Source organism: Lampris incognitus, chromosome 2 (genome assembly GCF_029633865.1).
Source record: "Lampris incognitus isolate fLamInc1 chromosome 2, fLamInc1.hap2, whole genome shotgun sequence".
NCBI lineage: Eukaryota > Metazoa > Chordata > Actinopteri > Lampriformes > Lampridae > Lampris > Lampris incognitus.
The window spans coordinates 105145921-105165019 of record NC_079212.1 but is presented as its reverse complement, the minus strand read 5'-3'; the positions used below and the strand labels follow the sequence as shown (position 1 = coordinate 105165019).

The following is a 19099-nucleotide window of genomic DNA, read 5'->3' as shown; positions in this document are numbered from 1 at the left end:
ACAAAACAGTTGTTGGCTGCTGTCAACTGAACAGCTTCACTTGCATAGTCAGGTGTGTGTGTGTGTGTGTGTGCGCGCGCGCGCGCGCGCCAAATGGAGAAGGATTTCTCATTCACTTACCCCAATCAACATTTTTAAAAATTTGATGACCTTGTCCCAAGATCAGTGCCAATCGCAAAGCTTTCGTGAAATAATTTCACCAAGACCTATCTCATCTTGTAAAAGTGGGCCAACAAAATGTATTCTACCCAATGTTCAACACATCCCTCAAGTCCATGATTTTGTTAATCGATTGCATTTCTCAGCAGGCGAGAGAGGGGAATTTGACATTTAAAATGTGATCTTTCTGTGCTCCCTCATCAGGGCCAGATACGTTTCCTTGCTTATTTTCCTTCATGTCCTACAGTAACAATACAGTTGCATAATGACCAAAACTAACAATCAATTTCATGAGTCATTTTGCGTATGAAACTGATCATTAGTTTCAGTCGTTATTTAACTGTAGTCAGTTTAGACTGAAGAGGTCACTTAGATGAGTGATGAAACGTATCTGTTAATATCAAAGAAAGTTGAATCAGTTCATTCGAACACATCGTTTATTGAGAGAAACGTTTCATCACTCATCGAAGTGACCTTTTCAGTCTCAACTCACTGCAGGTATCCCCACCCTTATATAGTGGCATTAACGACCGAAACCATCGATCAGTTTCATAAGCCAATATGAATGTGAACTACCTGGATTATTGAGCATGCATCAAGACGTATCTGTCAAACATTATATCCAGATGAACCAATTCAACTTTCTTTGGTTTAGACTGAAGAGGTCACTTAGATGAGTGATGAAAAGTTTCTCTCTCAATAAACGTTGTGTCCAGATGAACTGATTCAACTTTCTTACCTGGATTATTGAGCATGCATAAAGAGGTTGGTATATTCTTACAAATATATCTTACAGGTGGGTAAATTGAGCTTACCCTTGACTACACAGCTGGTCAGACTGCAGCAGGATACAACATCTCAACACTCCAAGTGCAAGGTTTTCATACCTATTTTAATGAAAAAGTTGAGTAGTAGTAGCACAGTTGTAATAAACTATGAGGCCTTTCAAATAAAATATGAGGCCTTTCAAGAAACATCAAGGTGAAATAAAATTTTAGCCTTGATATTTGTGGCATCAAGACAAGCATCACACTTCTGTTGCCATCTACTCAAGTACACACTTTCTTTCACAAAAAACATTATATATAATCTATATATTATACACAATATCCCTTCTGAACAATCATACAGTAAGGGGGTGGAATTCAGTATTGGGAGAAGGGGGGTCAATTCAGTTTCAATTCAATCTTGACAGGTAAAACTGAATGGTGACTTGTTGAATGATGACAAGAAATTACCTCCAATCATTAGGGACTTTAAATGAAAAGCTTTCATGCAAAAAGTTTTTCAACATTTGAAAAGCCCAACTTGAAACCTAAATTTCCAGGGCACAAGTAGTATGTAGTGTACAACTTGGATGATGTCGCAAGTGAATTGACCCCAATTTTTGGTGGCTTTGGAGGCAAGGTAACAAGAGGTGATGTGCTCTCAGAGAGGCACAATGTTCACAACAGTAAACAAGTTATAGGGCAAATTAACCCTCAAGGATGTGATAGGATGGAAATAAACAAAACAAACAAACCAAAAAACACAAAAACCGTAATTTACCATTAGAAATAACATTGAGGTGGGCAACAAAAATGGCACATTTCTTAACCCGATTTGAAATTTGGTAGGCCTTCAAAACTGTTATTCACCCATAAACTATTACACAAAATCTTAATATAAGTGTACTCACTCTTTGCTCTCTCTATGGTACCCTTCAGAGCCCCCGCTTCTTGTTTGAAATTTAACCACGGACCATCAGAAGTTGGTCGAAGTTTGATTCAAGGCCCTGGCCATTATGTCTTATGTAGGGATACATTGGATTTACCATGTTGCTCCTTATTACCAGCCAGTACAAGCATGTGTATTAAAACACAGACTAATCTGACATTAATTTTTGGGGCAGGGGGGGGGTAATCTGCAGAGCATGTGCCATGTAATATAAATCTGAAATGAGTTTTGCAACAACACACCTTGAACATGCATAGACAAAAGGTTAATACTTTACCAGTCAGCATGAACTTATCGTGTTTAGGCCCGCCTTCATTCAAGTAAATATAAAGTAGTTGGTTAAATCATATATCATCTGTGTCCTGCAAATATTTTATCTCAAAATCCACAATATTCTAAGTAACAGGAAGAACCTGCTTGATTTTTGTTTTATTATTTCTAAATGCAAATCAAAACATGTTTGCATTTGAGTTTGCTCATCTTTGGATCATGAAACATCTACTGTAATATGGGAAACAGTTAGCTACAGATTGGAAAGAACATTTTAGAGGTTGAAATAAAAAAAAAACAGATTGTGTTTCTGCAAGGCAGTGTAGGCAATTTTGTGACATAACTCACTCAGCCCCTGCATTGGAAAGCAGTCACTTCCAATTCCACCTCAGACCTACTGATGGCATTGAACACACTGCTAAGTGGCTCACATAAAACACAGCAAAACCAGAGATGACCTTGAAGATGCACCAATTGCATCCATATCTAAAATTATGAGTCAGAGAGCTTATAGAATGCCCCCTCTCCGTTATGGATCAGAATCCATATGCATTCACTATCATGGAGTCCAGTGAACCATTCATGCCCTGCTAAACAGAGTATGGAAATGAGGGACTATAGAATTGGTGGGCAGATGGGAAAAGTTTAAGGGGTTAGGGTTGGATGGTGGTTGTGGGTGGAATAGCTAAATTATGATCTTAAAGTTTACCAGGAACATGGCAAGACAGTATTTTCTGACTCATTTGGCTTGAAAGAAACTGACCAGCTGAGTCAAAACTTTATACCAAATGTTGGACTCCCATGACATATGATGTATTTTCCTGTATCTTTTGCTTGCATTCACGCTGTGGATTCCACCCCGGCTTTCCATGCTATTTTGAACACTTAGTTCATTCCCCTTATACTTGATTTGAAAACCTAGCATACGACTAACGACATAAATATGCCAATCCCTATGTCTTAGAATCCATCCAGGACAGAAGATGAGTGTACACCAACAGAAAACTTACAAAGATAACAAACAAAAACATCCACCCTTTCTTTCCAGATTGCAGTCTGGTCCAAGTCCAAAGTTGTGAGATTGTGTTATTTTTTTTCCATCCTGGGTTTTCTCCATTACAGATCTGTCCGTGCTTTGGCAGCTGTTGGAGCATACATGGGCATGAGCTCGGTGATTTTGCGGATGAAGTCAGACTTTTCAGCACAGCCTTTACAGGACTCCCCCCACTCTTCCAGAATCTTCTTCAGGTCTTTCACCTTGAGTTTCTTAAGGTCCACTGTGCTCAGGTCCAACTGCTTGTCTGCGTGGGCAAAAAAAACACAGACACAAAGTAAGATTCCTTAATATGTCAAAATCAGGCAATCTCATTCGTAAAAGTGTTGAGGCTTCAATGGAAACCAAGGGTGCTCAGTTTTGTGGACAGTTACAAAAAGGGGCTAAATTTGCCTCAGGATCTTCGTTACATATCATTTGTCTTCATCATTATGCCGCCGTTCACTGTGCATCACTGAGTTTTGTGCAGATGATCATTTTATACTTATCGGTTGTATTAACTTTTTATTGTCTACCCTGCTTTGTTTTGATTTTATGCTGTCTGATACAGTGCTGCTTGTTTTTTTACTGGATTCTGTAAGGTGTCCTTGAGTGCTCTGAAAGGCACCCACAAATAAAATGCATTATTATTATTATTATTAACTGATAAGGCCAAACACCCACAAAACAACAGATTATATCAAATGACCCAAGAGTGTATGAAAAGATTTCATGTGCATTCAAGTGTGCAAAAAAAAAAGAAGAAAAAAAAAAGAGCATCAACTCCAAACCCCTTTCCCTCTGGGCATACCGTATTTCAGTTCACAGATCTGGCTGTCCTTCTTCTTAAGTTTCTCGCAGATCTTCTCCACTGGGACATGGTAGCTGAGTGGTCTTGATACCTCATTAATTATCTTGGTGGCGGCATCACTTGTCGCACCAATGTAGTAACACTGGAGAACAGGAAGGATGGAATGCAACAAGAGTTATTTAATTGGTCTAAAACCACTCTCCTTTGTGCTCTTTCACCCCATCTTGTTTCACTTTTTCCTCAATCACCTGGCTTATAACTCATGTACACATCTACCTCAGTAGAGCTTACCAGCAGGATACTGACATATCCGCAACATAAACATTTCATGTGACTTTAAAAATTATGTTGTAGCTCGACACATTCAATCCATGCCTTTTCATTTACAAAAAGGAAAAGATTGGAAGCACCTTGAATGCAAAACAAACTTGAAGCTTCCGACAACTTGGCAGCTACCGTGTTCATTATTTGCTTTCCTATGCAAATTATTACTTTGCACTTATTAAGATTCAATGGAAGTTCCTTTTGCATTCAAGGTTCATTTATTTCAGTTTTGTAGATTTTTAGCCATGTTGGAGTCCCCCTCACACATTTGTATAGCATACAAATCTAAACAAAGATAGATTTGTATACTATACAAATCTATATTTGTTTGGCATACAAAAGGGCATCCCCCTCAAATCATTAATAACCGATTATGTAAAGCAAAACAATAAGCAAAATGGAGGAAATATTTGTAGTCCCAGGTGTTTAGCCTTTGTTAACTGGACCCAACATGATGGGCCAATTACACTGACTGTTGGTGGAAATGAAATTGTTGTAAATTTCCCCACTCTTGTTTAATGCTGATGTGTTTTCTTCACCAGTGACTAGTTCATTGCTGATGAGGTAAAGGAATGACAAAGGGTGGTCGTGGATCATGCCCAAGTCCAGTGAGTCCAAGTGGACAACAAAATTTGGAATGGGACATCAACTACAGTGATGGCATTTCTACTTTCTGGTCAATCGTTAATTATCGCTAATATAGGTAGTGTATAGATTGCATTTGTCTGGCAGAGACTGAATCACAATGTGAACCTGACAACCCCTGAAGATGTTCTGACAGATCCATCACATTCCCAATGCAAGGAATTCTGTGTGCATTTGAACATTGCTCTAAGAAGTTTAACTCTTATCTAGACAAGAGATCTAAATACACACTGAATCTTAATACCAAATGTATGATGCATGAGGCCCAAAACTGCATCGGTAAGGGGTCCGATTCCATCTGGGGCTATTCATATTGAAATTGCATTGAAAACATCCACTTTACAAAGGCAATGGTGGATCTTTGCTCAGGGGCACGCCGACGGCAGATTTTACTGGAAGGGAAAACCTTATCATTCACTTTCCCTGGCCACCTTTTTTTACTTAAAAAGACTAAGGATATGAACTTGTGAGACACTTTCAGTCCTCTTTTCTAATCTTTTTATAACAGATTACATTAACGTTTAAGGAACACACTGACACATTAGTTGATAAGTCTATCATGAGCTGTCATTGGCCAGTTAACTTACAAAGCGATTATCTTTGCCCTTGGCATCTTTGCAGGTCTTCATGATGGCCTTCTCAATGTCTGCACTGTTGAACTTTACTTTGTCATCCACCAATGACTGGTAAAACTTCCCCAGGAAGACAACACACACTGAAAGAAAGAAAAAAAACTATCAAAATATCCATCCATCTGTTATCCAAACCGCTTATCCTGCTCTCAGGGTTGCAGAGATGCTGGAGCCTTTCCCAGCAGTCATTGGGCGGCAAGTAGGGAGACAGCCTGGACAGGCCGTCAGGCCATCACAGGGCCACCACACACAAACACACACACATGGGACAATTTAGTGTGGCTGATTCACCTGACCTGCATGTCTTCGGACTGTGGGAGAAAACCAAGGCACCAGGAGAAAACCCATGCAGACACGGGGAGAACATGCAAACTCCACACAGAGGATGACCCAGGACAACCCCCAAAGTTGGACTACCCCGGGTCTTGAACCCAGGACCTTCTTGCTGTGAGGCGACCGTGCTAACCACTGCAACACCGTGCCGCCCAATAGGCATTCAAACAACGAATAATCCTGCAGGTAACAAAAAGGTAGGCTGAACTCACTTCCCCCTTTTTAAGCTCTTTCACCTAGGTTAGAAATAGTTTAGTTCAGATAATTATTAAAAAGTTATATTTATAAAAGCAGTAAATTATTTTAAAAATATAGGATTGAAGGTACACTGACTACTTCAACAGTCAATCATAGCGGGAAAACATGGACGGTTCCCAAATGTTGGAAAATTATGGCTACGGTAGCTCAGCGTGACTTTAAAGGTCTTATTAATTTATTCCATTTCTGCCTTGTCTGGTTTTATTTCATTTTTAAAGCACTTTGTAACGTTTAGAAAAAGTGCTATATAAATAAAGATCATCGTCATCATCATCATTATTATTATCGTATGGAAGTCCTAACCTCCTAAAGATCTAGTTGACTGCCAAACAAGTAAAAAAGTGTTTGGTGAATTTGAGGACGTCATCAACACTATGGTTAACGCATTTAAAGCTTGGTTTTCACCCCAGCAGCTAAAATGAAAGAAACGTGGGTCTTTATACCGACTGCTAAAATCAGAATCATCTTTATTTGGCCATATATGTGTGCAAATACATGGAATTTGACTCCGGTTTAAAACTGGATAAACAAACAAAAGCCAATATCAATCACTATTTGGCAGGTATGTGACAATCTTTAGGTGTCCTGGGCACAGAATTTGGTTGCCAGCTGTTTTTGCAAGTATACCATTAACATAGCGGGCAAAAGCAATTCTCAGCTGGGCATTACAAAAAAAGAGATATTTACGTATCAACAGTAAAGCATGCATAATCCATTACATGCATTACTTACTAAGTTATTTCATGGACAATGTAACTAAACAGGGCTGTGTTTATCAAGGGGTCTTAACCCCTTCGCAGTTATTTGGTATGGCCAGGGCAGACCAAATAACTGCAAAATTTTACCACAACTATTCAGCTATTAAACCATTGTATTTTCTTCTTTGAGGCTCAGAGGATTTACCTGATTCCCCCCCTCCCAGTTTAACATGCACTGTGAAACACCCTTATTCTATCATTCCAATCACTCCATATTCAAGACAGCGTTCTAATGTATTGGTGGCCATGAGTATGGCCAAAGTTAATTCACTAGATAAATAACCCCTACTGGAATCACTACTGTGGCTGTCTGCACTTAAACTGTCCATTAGCTGTCAAAGAAGCAATAAAATAAAAAAAGAATATTGAAATTATCTGCTCTTTGGATGGCTTATGACTCAACTATTCAAGCACTCTACTTTCCTACTTTCCTTCAGTTTCAGAGCACCCAAATAACCAGCAATCAACGATTAAGTGTCATAAAACCTGCGAAACGCCTTACATCTAACATTTCTTCTGGTACAGCATTGAGAAGTTAAAGTTAATGGGGCAAAGCTTGCCATCAGGTTTAAAATGTAGCCACTAACAGCTAACAAGTTACCCACCTTCGCATTCACCCTCCTTCAACGCTTCAGCGCTGTTAGGCACAAGAGCAAGCGCAATAGCCATCATCGATAACCCACTTAGACACAGCATTTCTACACGAATAAATTAGCTTAATAGTTCTTAACCACGGCCGAAAATGACTTAAATAGAATGTATACACATAAACTATACCCAGAACAGAACGCCGGTAAGGCAAACGCACAGTTTCTGTTCGTGAGCTTCCTGCTCCACGTCGTGCTATAACGGCATCTCATTGGCTCCGTTCTTGGACACTTCCTGTAGTAGTCCACGCAGTTCCCGTTGATTGGACAGAAATGTAACATTCCGGGAGCAACGTCCAGTTGGCGCATGCTGATTGGTTTAGAGCCCATTGTACGCTGTTTAAATATGCATATAATTATAGAGGTTCGCAAGCATCGAAACCGAAATCATCGGTCAGATGAACATTGTCAGCATCCTGTTACTCAGAGCCTAACACTGTTGCTGTGGGTTATTTTTTTATAAATCTTCTAGAGGTTGATTTGTTGTTGTTTTTTTTGTTTTGTTTTTTTTAATCATGGACAACACACTTTCAAAGCAAGAGACGTTGAAACCAAATCTTAGTTATCAATCACCAAAAGGTAATCTTGCAGCTCTACTATTGAACTGGGGACTCACTTTGTAGATTCATATTTTTGTAGCCTTCGCTGTTTGGTTTCACCACTTCATGATAACATCTTTGCCTGTCTGCATGCAAAATAATAACTGATACATTTCAAGTTTTTTTTAAATAAAAGGACGGATAAGTAGGGACAGAAATATCTTTAACAAATGCGTAAAAAATAAATAAATCAGTAAATATGCTTCCCAGCACCCCGTCTCATACAAATCACAACAGTTGCCTCTAAAACAATATTTGAATACAGGCAGAAAATAGCCATTGTTTATATTTTCTCATTCAGCAGACGTTTTTACCCGAATCAACTTACATGAGAGTTGGAAATTAGCAGATATTTGTGTGTCAACGTATTGGCCTTTTAGAGCACTGAATAGTAAGAGTGCATATCATGACAAGTGCAATTAATGTAAGTGCACAACAGGTAGATCACCAATAGTGACATATAATAGGGAATTCCAAAATAGGTGGACAGTGCCACAAATTAGTATCCCAGTTATGTTTAGAGACCATCTAAGGACCATCTCCAAAGAAAGAAGGGGAAAGAGTTTAGACCTTGACTCAAATAAGCAAGTCTACAACCCTAGTGCAAAAAAAGAGAGTTCATGCCAAAGTCCTGACCTAGAGGGAAGGACTTTTGAAGTGGGCATAGACAGTAGCCAGAGGTAGACCAAATAGGGCAAGTGAACGTGTATGTGTTAGTATGGGTTTGCAAGAAAGTTGGTGCAATTCCTTGAACTACCTAGAAAGCCACAGCAAAGTTTTGAACTTTGTTGGCAGCAACTTGCTCGTCTTTTGACACATTGCGCATAGCGTGAATCTGTAAAAGGAGAGGTGGATGTATTTTAGTGCCAAACCTGATTTTCTCTTGCACAAGTCTAACTGCCTGTTATATAACCCTCACATAACACGCAGCGTTTCCCGACTGTCTCTTCTATGTCCTTGACTTGTGATGCCGACGCAAAGTTCTTCACAACAGATTTGATTTTAGCATTTTAGTCTACATTTTCAGTGTGTTGGGAGTAAAAATTTTAACAATTTTGGGCCTCGAGGGACCAGCGGGTGACGTCAAGACAAAAAGCGCATGTTTTCGTGAGCGTTACGTCACCACCAGTGCGCGTTGTTGCAGAGTCACTGCGACTGGTCCGAGTGTAAACAAGGCGACCGAGAGAAGAAAGGTCTCGAAAGAGGCCTTAATTCGCCCCGGTTATCACTGCCGTGGCTTCAAATTTATGGTTTACTTGTCAGGCGATTTCGTTGTATGAGTCGTGTCGACTATAAACGGGCATAAAAAAGACAGTTGCGGTGTTTACGCGGAGACAGTCGATGAGGGCACAGATCTACAGCTAGCCGTAAGCTAGTCGCACTGGAAACCTCAATATTCGAGGGCATTTTACTGCTGAAACCTCCTGCATGCCCTGGACATTTTTCTCTTTATACTGTGGCCAGGATTTTCTGAACCGTGAGTATCCACCTTCTCTGTTCGATAAGGACCAGGCAGCGTTTCATGGATAGCCAACTGGCTAACTGGTTAGCTGAATACCTCAGGAGCTAAGCTAACGCTCTGATGTTGGCCAGTTGAGTGGGAGTGTTTAATAAAATGCAAGTAACTGGACTTAGAAGCAATTGCTGGGTCCCGTCATGTGTTTGAATACAACCGCTTTCTGGTTGCTATGGATGGGTGAAATGTTTTATATTTGTTTTCTGTGAAGCGTTGGGTTACATAATTTGTTTAGCTATGCTACTTCATCAGGAGTCCTTTTAGCTGCAGCACCAATTCAGCTATTCTTCAAAACTGGTTTATTCATTTGACCGTGACTTCAGGGAAAGTTTCACTTTAGATTTGCAGATTCGTCACTGCCTATAATAATCTGGCTTTTACACGAACGTTTCACCTGTGTAGCAATTTACATTATTATCCCTATTGTACACTAAGTGCCCAGGTTGCTTTCATGTTGAAAGCAGAATTAAAAAAAAACAAAAACAAAACAGCCTGTGTCATAGAACATTATACGATCAGACTGCTTCGTCATACCACCTTGATAGGTTTGTAATTTATTTGTACACAAAGTAGCTACACCACTAGCCAATCAGCACTGCTGTATTATAATCAATCAATCAATCAAGTTGCATTTTATGTTATAACCCCGTTTTCTAATAAGTACATAAATAAAACCTACTGATTTTGTGTGTGTGTGTGTGTGTGTGTGTGTGTGTGTGTGTGTGTGTGTGTGTGTGTGTGTGTGTTTATTTCAGCTGGGTGGCTGGTCAGAGCTGCCTCCTCCCAGCATGGAGGCAGGAAGAAAGGACTGTGAAGAGGAGACTCTACAGACAGCCTTCAAGAAGCTAAGGGTCGATGCTGAGAGGTATGTTTGTGTGTGCATCAAGCAGCTCTTTTCAGTGTTATAACACGTAAAGGCATCAAAGCAATGCTTCTTAAGTCGTTCTCTGTATATTTAAATTTAAAAAAAGTTGGCCCAAGGAATACTGAAATTAACGTGTTTGAGTAAAGATGCTTTTACATATTTATATTTAACATATGCCATATATTTTACATATATGGAACAGTCTAAACTGGTTGAGAATTCCTGTAATAGCCTATGTGAAATCGGCTGTCAGTGGTCGTCAGTGTAGAAATGTGTATGCATGTTGGTAATGTGTGATTGTGTGTGTGCGTCAGTGTTATCAAAGGTAGCTCTGTACTGTGTAACTGGCTAGTAAGTGGTATAAAGTTTCTTGATAACATTTTTTTTTCTATAATGTCTCTGTTTATATTTACCCTTCAGTTTGTCTGGCACTGTGAATGTTTCTGAATCCTTGGCTCCCAGAGCGATTTCACGGACCTGCCCTGAGGCCAGTGGCACTAAGCCCAAACTCAACTGCCCCAAGGACAACTGGCATGGGTGAGTTGGGATGATGTTCGCTAAAATGTTGGATATTTCATGTTGGGACCATAAGGTTTTTAGTTCAAAATAAGAGAAATGGAATGAGTGTGACCATGTTACTCAAAATGAGCGGGTTTGCTACTTTGATGAGTAAAGGGTAAAAAAAAACAGAAGGGGCATCTGGGTAGCGTAGTGGTCTATTCCGTTGCCTACAAACACTGGGAAGGTGGTTAGAATCCCCTTGTTACCACTGGCTTGGTTGGGCGCTCCTACAGACACAATTGGCTGTGTCTGTGGGTCGGAAGCCAGATGTGGGTGTGTGTCCTGGTCGCTGCACTAGTGCCTCCTCTGGTTGGTCGGGGCACCTGTTCAGGGGGAGGGGGAACTGGTGGGAATAGTGTGATCCTCCCACGCGCTATGTCTCACTGGCGAAACTCCTCACTGTCAGGTGAAAAAAAGCAGCTGGCGACTCCACATGTATCGGAGGAGGCATGTGTTAGTCTGCAGCCCTCCCCGGATCCGCAGAGGGGGAAGAGCGGTGACTGGGATGGCTCAGAAGAGTGGGGTAATTGGCCTGATACAGCTGGGGAGAAAAAGGGGGGGAAATCCAAAAAAAAGGAAAAAAATAAATCGGAGGCTATTTGAGAGCTTACAGCTGAACCCTAGTTGGATATAGTTTGCCCTTTGAAGAAGAACCTCGGTTTTCAATCAAACAGACGTGTCATTCTTGCAAGGGATGGGGGAAATTGGATTCATTGTAACTTTGATACTGAGCTGTCCTGATTTTAATACCAACAGTTCCCTGACTCACAGTGTTGAGGTATAGTAGATGCTGTGAAGAGGTTTTATTTAATGATTTCTACACTTGTTTGGATTTGAATTGTTTGAATGCCTTTCCAGAGAAGCATACTCAGGTTTTAAGCTTTCACAACACACAGAGTGTGTTATGCATTCACATAAATGCATTTTGTTGTAGATTTTCTTTCGATTATTGCAGTTTACATATTTTTTACTGTAAACAAGATGGGATGGATCACAGTACAATTCTAAACATAAATTCTTGTTTGCTTAGGTCCTTTGCAAGGCTAATGGATGAAACCCAGTTAAGCAGTTTTGCCAGAAAGAACTGAGCAGAACCTGTCAGTATCACTCTTAAATGTTTATAATACAAGTGAAAGCTCTATTAAACTTCAAATAATTATATCTCAAGTTACAGACGGTTCAGGTCTGACTAAGTAACATGAAATAAGACTTGATGTTGGTTAGGGAAATTAAAAGTAAGTATTGTCTATTTCTCTCACTGGCTAACCTAGCCTGCTGTTATGGTATATACAAGGAAATCAAACCACTAACTAAAGCACAATTGGACACATGTAAACAAATCACACCACCAGGTACACTTGTTGGCTTACTTCCCAAGGTTGCTGGTAGATGAAAAAAAAATTACTGGACAGATATTACCAGCCAAAAAAAAAAATTTGCTTTTTACTATTGCAGTTTGCTATTACTATTTAGTATGTCATTTTGGTCTCATATGCAACTCTCAATCAATATTGTAGTAGTATGCAGTAATAATAGCAGTAACACTAACTGTATGCAAAAAATTAATTCAACTGTTTCAACGCTAAAGTGTACCACATTTGAATTAATGCATTCAGTAGTATTCAGCTTGGTGCAAGAAGGATTTATTAAAGAGTTTGAGAATATAACAATTAAAGAAGAATTAACATTAACAAGTAAAAATAAGTAACAGTAATGAGTTCAGAATCATAGTTCGTTATAATGTGCTTTTTATTCTGTAGTCATGTTAGTCTTTTTCAGACAGTTTGCTCTCAAAGTGATTTTTCTCCTTCTTGTCTCACTCCCTTGATGACAATGTCGGTGGATGAGACAAGGAGGAAGCGCTTGGATTGGCCATAGCAGCAGTGGTCTCTTCAGCCTTAAGTTCGCCTGTTTTCTTTTTCCTTCGCAGTGTTGCCAGATTGGGCTACTTTTTCTTTGATTGGGCAGGTAAAAGTGGCTCTGACAAACATAATTATTATTACATACATACACGGGACAGACAGAGAAACCTTCTACAGTGAAGCCCTAATGAGTAAATCACCTGGGTCTGGGCCTTCATAATCATCTTTTTTAAAAAGTAACAATTAGAGATGCACCGATTGCAATTTTATTGGCCAATTCGTTTTTGTATTGTTTTTTTTAAGTCTATCCTGTTAATTCCAATTTTGGACATTCCAATTTTTTTCTAAGAGCTACAATTGACAGCATACACATTTTTGTAACTTTTATTTAATGAAAATTTCAATTGTATGTTCATCATAAAACACTTACTATTAAATAACTTACATTTTCTCCAAAATCGACAAAAGTTGAATCAGTTCATCTGGACTCAATGTTCATTGAGAGAGAAACGTTTCGTCACTCAGCTACATGACCTCTTCAGTCTGAACTTTCTGCAGGTATCCCCACCCTTATAAACAATACAGTGGCATAATGACCGAAACCAACGATCAGTGTTATATGCAAATTGCCGTGAACATTAACTTGAGTTTCAATGGCCATATGTACTATTCACAGAGGATTCGGGAATGTTTACAATCACAGCATTGTAAAATGTTGACAGATGTACTCTTTGCCCTCCCCCCTTCGGTTCAGAGGTCGTTGTTCACGTTTCACATAGATGGCTTCTTGCACTCCCCATTCAAATCAGTGTTCCTCCTTATGAAGGATGTGGAGATCCTCACCCTTGAAAGAGTGGCCACTGGCCTGTAGGTGGGTGTAGACTGCGGAGTCCTGGCCTGACGTGTTAGCGCTTCTGTGTTGTGCCATCCTCTTGGCTAGGGTCTGTTTGGTTTCGGACGCTGGCCAAGAGGATGGCACAACACAGAAGCGCTAACACGTCAGGCCAGGACTCTGCAGTCTTCACCCATCTACAGGCCATTGGCAACTCTTTCAAGGAAGAGGATGTGCACATCCTTAATAATAATAATAATAATCGTTACATTTATATAGCGCTTTATTCTAGACACCCAAAGCGCTTCATATTGATGGGGGTAACTCACGTCAACCACCACCAATTTGTAGCACCGACCTGGGTGATGCACAGCAGCCATTTTGTGCCAGAACGGACACCACACATCAGCTTGAGGTAGAGAGGGAGGAATCATTGAGCCAATTACATGGGGGGATAATTGGGTGGCCAGATGGAGAGAGCCGGATTGGGAATTTTGTCAGGACACCAGGGAACCCCCTACTTTGCTATAAGTGCCATGGGATCTTTAACGACCAGTGAGTCAGGACCTCGGTTTAGCGTCTCATCTGAAGGACGGCATCTCCTACAGCACAATGTCCCCGTCACTGCACTGGGGCATTGGGATTTGTTATTTGTTGTTTTTATTCCGATCAGAAGGAAGACTGCCCCCTACTGGCCCAGCAACACCACTTCCAGCAGCAACTCAGTTTTCCTGGGAGGTCTCCACCCAAGTACTAGCCAAGCCCATACCTGCTTAGCTCAGTCATTTGGCAGAGGCAGGGTACATATTGGTATTGCTCCCTGCTGCTCCCCTTGATAGGGAAGAATGCTGGTTTGAATGGGGAGTCAAAGAGGCCATCTAGTATGTCAAGAGGGAACGATCATCCCTGAACCGAAGGGGGGACCTAAGAGTAAGTACATCTATCGCCATCTTACAATGCTCTGATTGCAACCATTCCCAAATCTTCTGTGAATAGTACACATGGCCATTGAAACACTAGGCAATGCTCACGGCAATTTGCATATGAATAAATCGTTGTTTTCGGTCATTATGCCACTGTGTTGTTTATAAGGGTGGGGATACTTGCAGTCAGTTGAGATTGAAGAGGTCACATAGATGAGTGATGAAACATTTCTCTCTCAATAAACGTGTCCAGATGAAGTGATTCAACTGTGTGATTTTCTTACCTGGATTATTGAGCATGCATAAAGACATTTTCTCCAAAACTGCACCAGGTTACAAGACCTTCTCTCACTCATACTACTACTACTACTTTCCGCTGCTCCCGTTAGGGGTTGCCCCAGCGGATCATCCGTTTCCATTTCTCCCTGTCCTCTGCATCTTCCTCTGTCACACCAGCCACCTGCATGTCCTCCCTCTCCACATCCATAAACCTCCTCTTTGGCCTTCCTCTTTTCCTCTTCACTGGCAGCTCCATATTCAGCACCCTTCTCCCAATATACCCAGAATCTCTCCTCCACACATGCCCAAGCCATCTCAATCTTGCCTCTCTTGCTTTGTCTTCAAACCGTCCAACCTGAGCGGTCCCTCTCATATAATCGTTCCTAATCCTGTTCTTCTTCGTCACTCCCAATGAAAATCTTAGCATCTTCGACTCTGCCGCCTCCTGTCTTTTCATCAGTGCCACTGTCTCCAAGCCATATAACGTAGCTCGATTCACAACCATCTTTTAAATCATCTCAAAATAAAAAAGTTCTCCAGTTGACTGGAAAGAGCTTTTTTTTTTTGTACAAATAAAATCCATCTGAAAATGAATTGCAATATATCCCACTTTGTCTAACATGTTTTACTCTCCAAAAGTAAACAACGGTTTTCAGTGACACGTTTTAGCGTGTGTATGGCTGTGATATTAATGTCTGTGCCACTGTGTGCACAATGTGAACCATCGTGCAGCGCATCCTTATAAATTTGACCGGCACAGAATCGGATATATCTGAGACTGACCAGCCGGATACCGGTCATGGCAGATCAAGCTGAAAATCGTCCGAGTCCGGTCACCAGCTGATCAATCGGTGTATCTCTAGTAACGAATAATCCAAAAGGGTTCCCAAACTTTTGCCCTGTCCTTTTTTTATCATTTAAAAACAGCGTAAAACAAAAACAAAAAAGCACTCTTTTTGTTTTAAATTTGCGGAAAGGTCTTATGTTTAACTTTGTACCATTTAGAGTTCAGGTTTGATTTTGATCACTTAGACATCAGTTGTAACAGACATTTAAACCAGGTTGCCCACATTTTTGCACCCCACTGATTTCGACGATGCAGAAAACATGGACTTAATCACGAAATGGAGATAAAGTTATAAACAGATATCAGATGTTGACACAGAAATGCACAGATTTTTAAGATTTGATAAACAGTATGAGCTGTTACAGTCAGGCAGATGATGATACAGAGCTCAGCGGTGCAAATTGAATGGATGTGGGCCTGTATGGGATAGAGAAAAAAATGTCAGACCAACCAGCATTTTAGAAGACGACGGCTCCAAAAAAAAATCTAAAAAATTTTTTTTGAGGGGGTGACTGTGTGGCGTGGCGATCTATTCCGTTGCATACCACACAGGGATTGCCGGATCAAATCCCCGTGTTACCTCCGGCTTGGTCAGGCATCCCTACAGACACAATTGACCGTGTCTGCGGGTGGGAAGCTGGATGTGGGTGTGTGTCCTGGTTGCTGCAGTATCACCTTCTCTAGTCGGTCGTGGTGCCTGTTCGTGGATGAGGGGGAACTGGGGGGAATAGCATGATACTCCCACGCACTATGTCCTCCTGGCGAAACTCCTCACTGTCAGGTTAAAAGAAGCGGCTGGCGACTCCATATGTATCGGAGGAGACATGGTAGTCTCTAGCCCTCCTGGGATCGGCAGGGGGGTGGAGCAGTGACCGAGACGGCTCGAACAAGTAGGGTAATTGGCCGGATACAGTTGGGGGGGAGGGAAATCCAAAAAAATATATATTTTTGTTTTGAGAAACGCTGCCAGTTTGCTTTTCTTTTCATTATTTTACTTGACTACACAAGCTTTTTTTACAGTAAAAATACGGGTAAAAAGACAAAAATTTGAAATAAAAAAAAACTGAAGACCGAAAATTGGGGAAAAAATGGAACAGAATTTGAGGGGAAAAAATCAAATAGGGAGCTACAAATGTCCAACTGCAGTTTCAACAGTACCAGTGGGTACCATGTATTTCTATATTAACCCATCAGGTGGCGCTAGTGATGGTATCTGCCACAGTGAAGTATTGTCTGCAATTGGAAAGGTAATTTTCTTTGGTACACCTCCAAGTCTCATCTGTTCCTTGGTCCTCTGAATTTCTTCAGTAACAGTTATTTGTCAGCATGTTTGTTGGAAAAAGTACTTTCACTGCAGAAATTTAGTTTTTGTCTTTTTTTTGTCATTTTCTGTCTCACTCTTTTGCCCTACATTAATTTCCCACCTCCCTCTCTTTCTCTACTATCGACACTTTCCATCCTCCCTCTCAGCTCTATGAGGAAAACGTCTAGAGGAACATCCAGGAGCCAAAGGCGTCGCAGGTCAAAGTCTCCCATCCTCCACCCGCCCAAGTTTACCTACTGCAGCAGCACTGCAACCTCTTCACTGTCGCCCTCTAGTGGCTGCCTGAAGCATCAGTGCTTGGCCGTGCCTGAGTCTGTGGAGCCCTGTCACGCTGCTGATAGGAGAGCCCCCGCTACCTTGGCTGTCTCAGCCCAGAAAGAGCTCTCTTCCTTGGGTGCCTCCAGCCATATCCCTCCCCCTGTGTTTGGAGCAGGAGCTGTGGTTGCCCCCTCTTTATCCCAAGAGATGCCCAGCACTACTATAGTCACATCGAGGCAGAATTGCGGGAGTGCGGGAACGGCTCGGGCCATTAAAGGTAGCGGCCAAGAAAAGGATGCCTGCAATGGGGAAGGCTTGGGTGCAGCAGGCCCGAGGGGATCCAAACCTGGCGAAGCCTCTGACTTCCAGGCACTGTCAAAGCTCCATGGTGGCAGCACCACAGTAGGCTCCTGCGCACTGTGCTCCTGTTCCCAGAGAGAGAAACCCAATCGAGAGGAAAATCGGGAAAAGGACGGGCAGGGGGCAGGGTCTACATGCCAGTGCCAGTCCAAATGCCTGCCCGTTCAACCGGACTGGCAGGGCATCGAGGTGTACTCCTTCACAGGGCTCCGCAATGTCATCTCCGAGAGCGAATGGAGCCAGCCAGGTCTAGACGATGCTGGGCATGTAAGCCACCCTCAAAACGACTCCAGAACTCATAGAAGCTCCAGCAATACCACCACCACAGCCACATCACCGTCATCACTGTCGCCTTCGCCACTGTCATCAGGCTCCCCTCGCTCATGCTCGGAGCAGGCGCGGGCCTACGTTGATGACATCACGATAGAGGACCTTTCTGGCTACATGGAGTACTACCTGTATATCCCCAAGAAGATGTCACACATGGCAGAAATGATGTACACTTAAGACAGATTTCTCTAATAAGATTACAGATAGTTACAATATCAAAGAAGGAAATGAAAAAGAGAAAATTATCATTTTCCATTTCTAAGATTAGATGGAAGATGTGGATGTGAAATGTTGAAAAACGGTAAAAGAAGGGCTCCTTTGTGAGCGTTGTAATTTAAATAATCACAATTAAGTGTTGTTAACCCAGGGTGAAATCTCAATGGTCTTTTTTTTTCTCTCTGTTTTGACCCCCCCCCCCATCCTCCATTCTAAAACTGAGAAAGTACATTAACTTCTATTTCACATCAGTTTTGAGTGTTATCTCCTCCCTTTCATTCTGTATGGATTATTTCTTTATTGGGTTTACAAAGAATGTTGCCAAAGCGCTTGGTGCATCATCTCGAAGAACTGAGCTAAGAATAGTAATAAGCAATATTTTAATGCCAAGTGTGATTATGTTTGTTGTGTTGTGACCTCGAGAGTCACTTTTCTGGAAGATTCAGTTCACTCAATAAAGGGGCAAGCTCTCTTTAGTTGATGACTTGTCATTTTATTTGTTTTTGGTGAGACTGCGAAGCTGGTAGTTCTGTCGCATCTTTCAGGGTTTTCATAAGCAAAGGTCCACAAAGACCTCTGCTACCTGTCAAGTCCCATCAGCTGTGTTGATCTGTAAAACAGACAGACTGTCCTTCACTTACATGAGAGAACATGGTTAAAAGCAGATGTATGTTTTTAACATTCTGAATTGCCGTACATTTGTTACAGATTAGAAGACATCTACATGTGTTTCAACTCGGT

General features: G+C 41.3%; 2 protein-coding genes across 3 annotated transcripts; one reads left to right on the top strand and one right to left on the bottom strand.

The window, feature by feature from the left end:
- Window positions 1–1033: 1033 nt before the first annotated feature.
- On the bottom strand, window positions 1034–7775 carry manf (mesencephalic astrocyte-derived neurotrophic factor). Of its 2 annotated transcripts, none has more exons than XM_056273885.1 (4): window positions 7545–7775; window positions 5546–5673; window positions 3990–4131; window positions 1034–3446 (listed from the first exon to the last, which is right to left on the bottom strand). In XM_056273885.1, the coding sequence occupies exons 1-4, from the start codon at window positions 7633–7635 to the stop codon at window positions 3262–3264; spliced, it is 546 nt and encodes a 181-aa protein (XP_056129860.1). In that variant the 5' UTR covers window positions 7636–7775; the 3' UTR covers window positions 1034–3261. The 2 variants fall into 2 exon arrangements, with proteins under 2 accessions (XP_056129860.1, XP_056129861.1); XM_056273886.1 differs by lacking the exon at window positions 7545–7775 and adding an exon at window positions 5887–6119.
- A 1532-nt stretch (window positions 7776–9307) lies between these two features.
- oser1 (oxidative stress responsive serine-rich 1) lies at window positions 9308–18834 on the top strand. The gene is made up of 4 exons (XM_056274063.1): window positions 9308–9662; window positions 10457–10566; window positions 10987–11103; window positions 17341–18834. The coding sequence occupies exons 2-4, from the start codon at window positions 10490–10492 to the stop codon at window positions 18317–18319; spliced, it is 1173 nt and encodes a 390-aa protein (XP_056130038.1). The 5' UTR covers window positions 9308–9662; window positions 10457–10489; the 3' UTR covers window positions 18320–18834.
- Window positions 18835–19099: the final 265 nt, after the last annotated feature.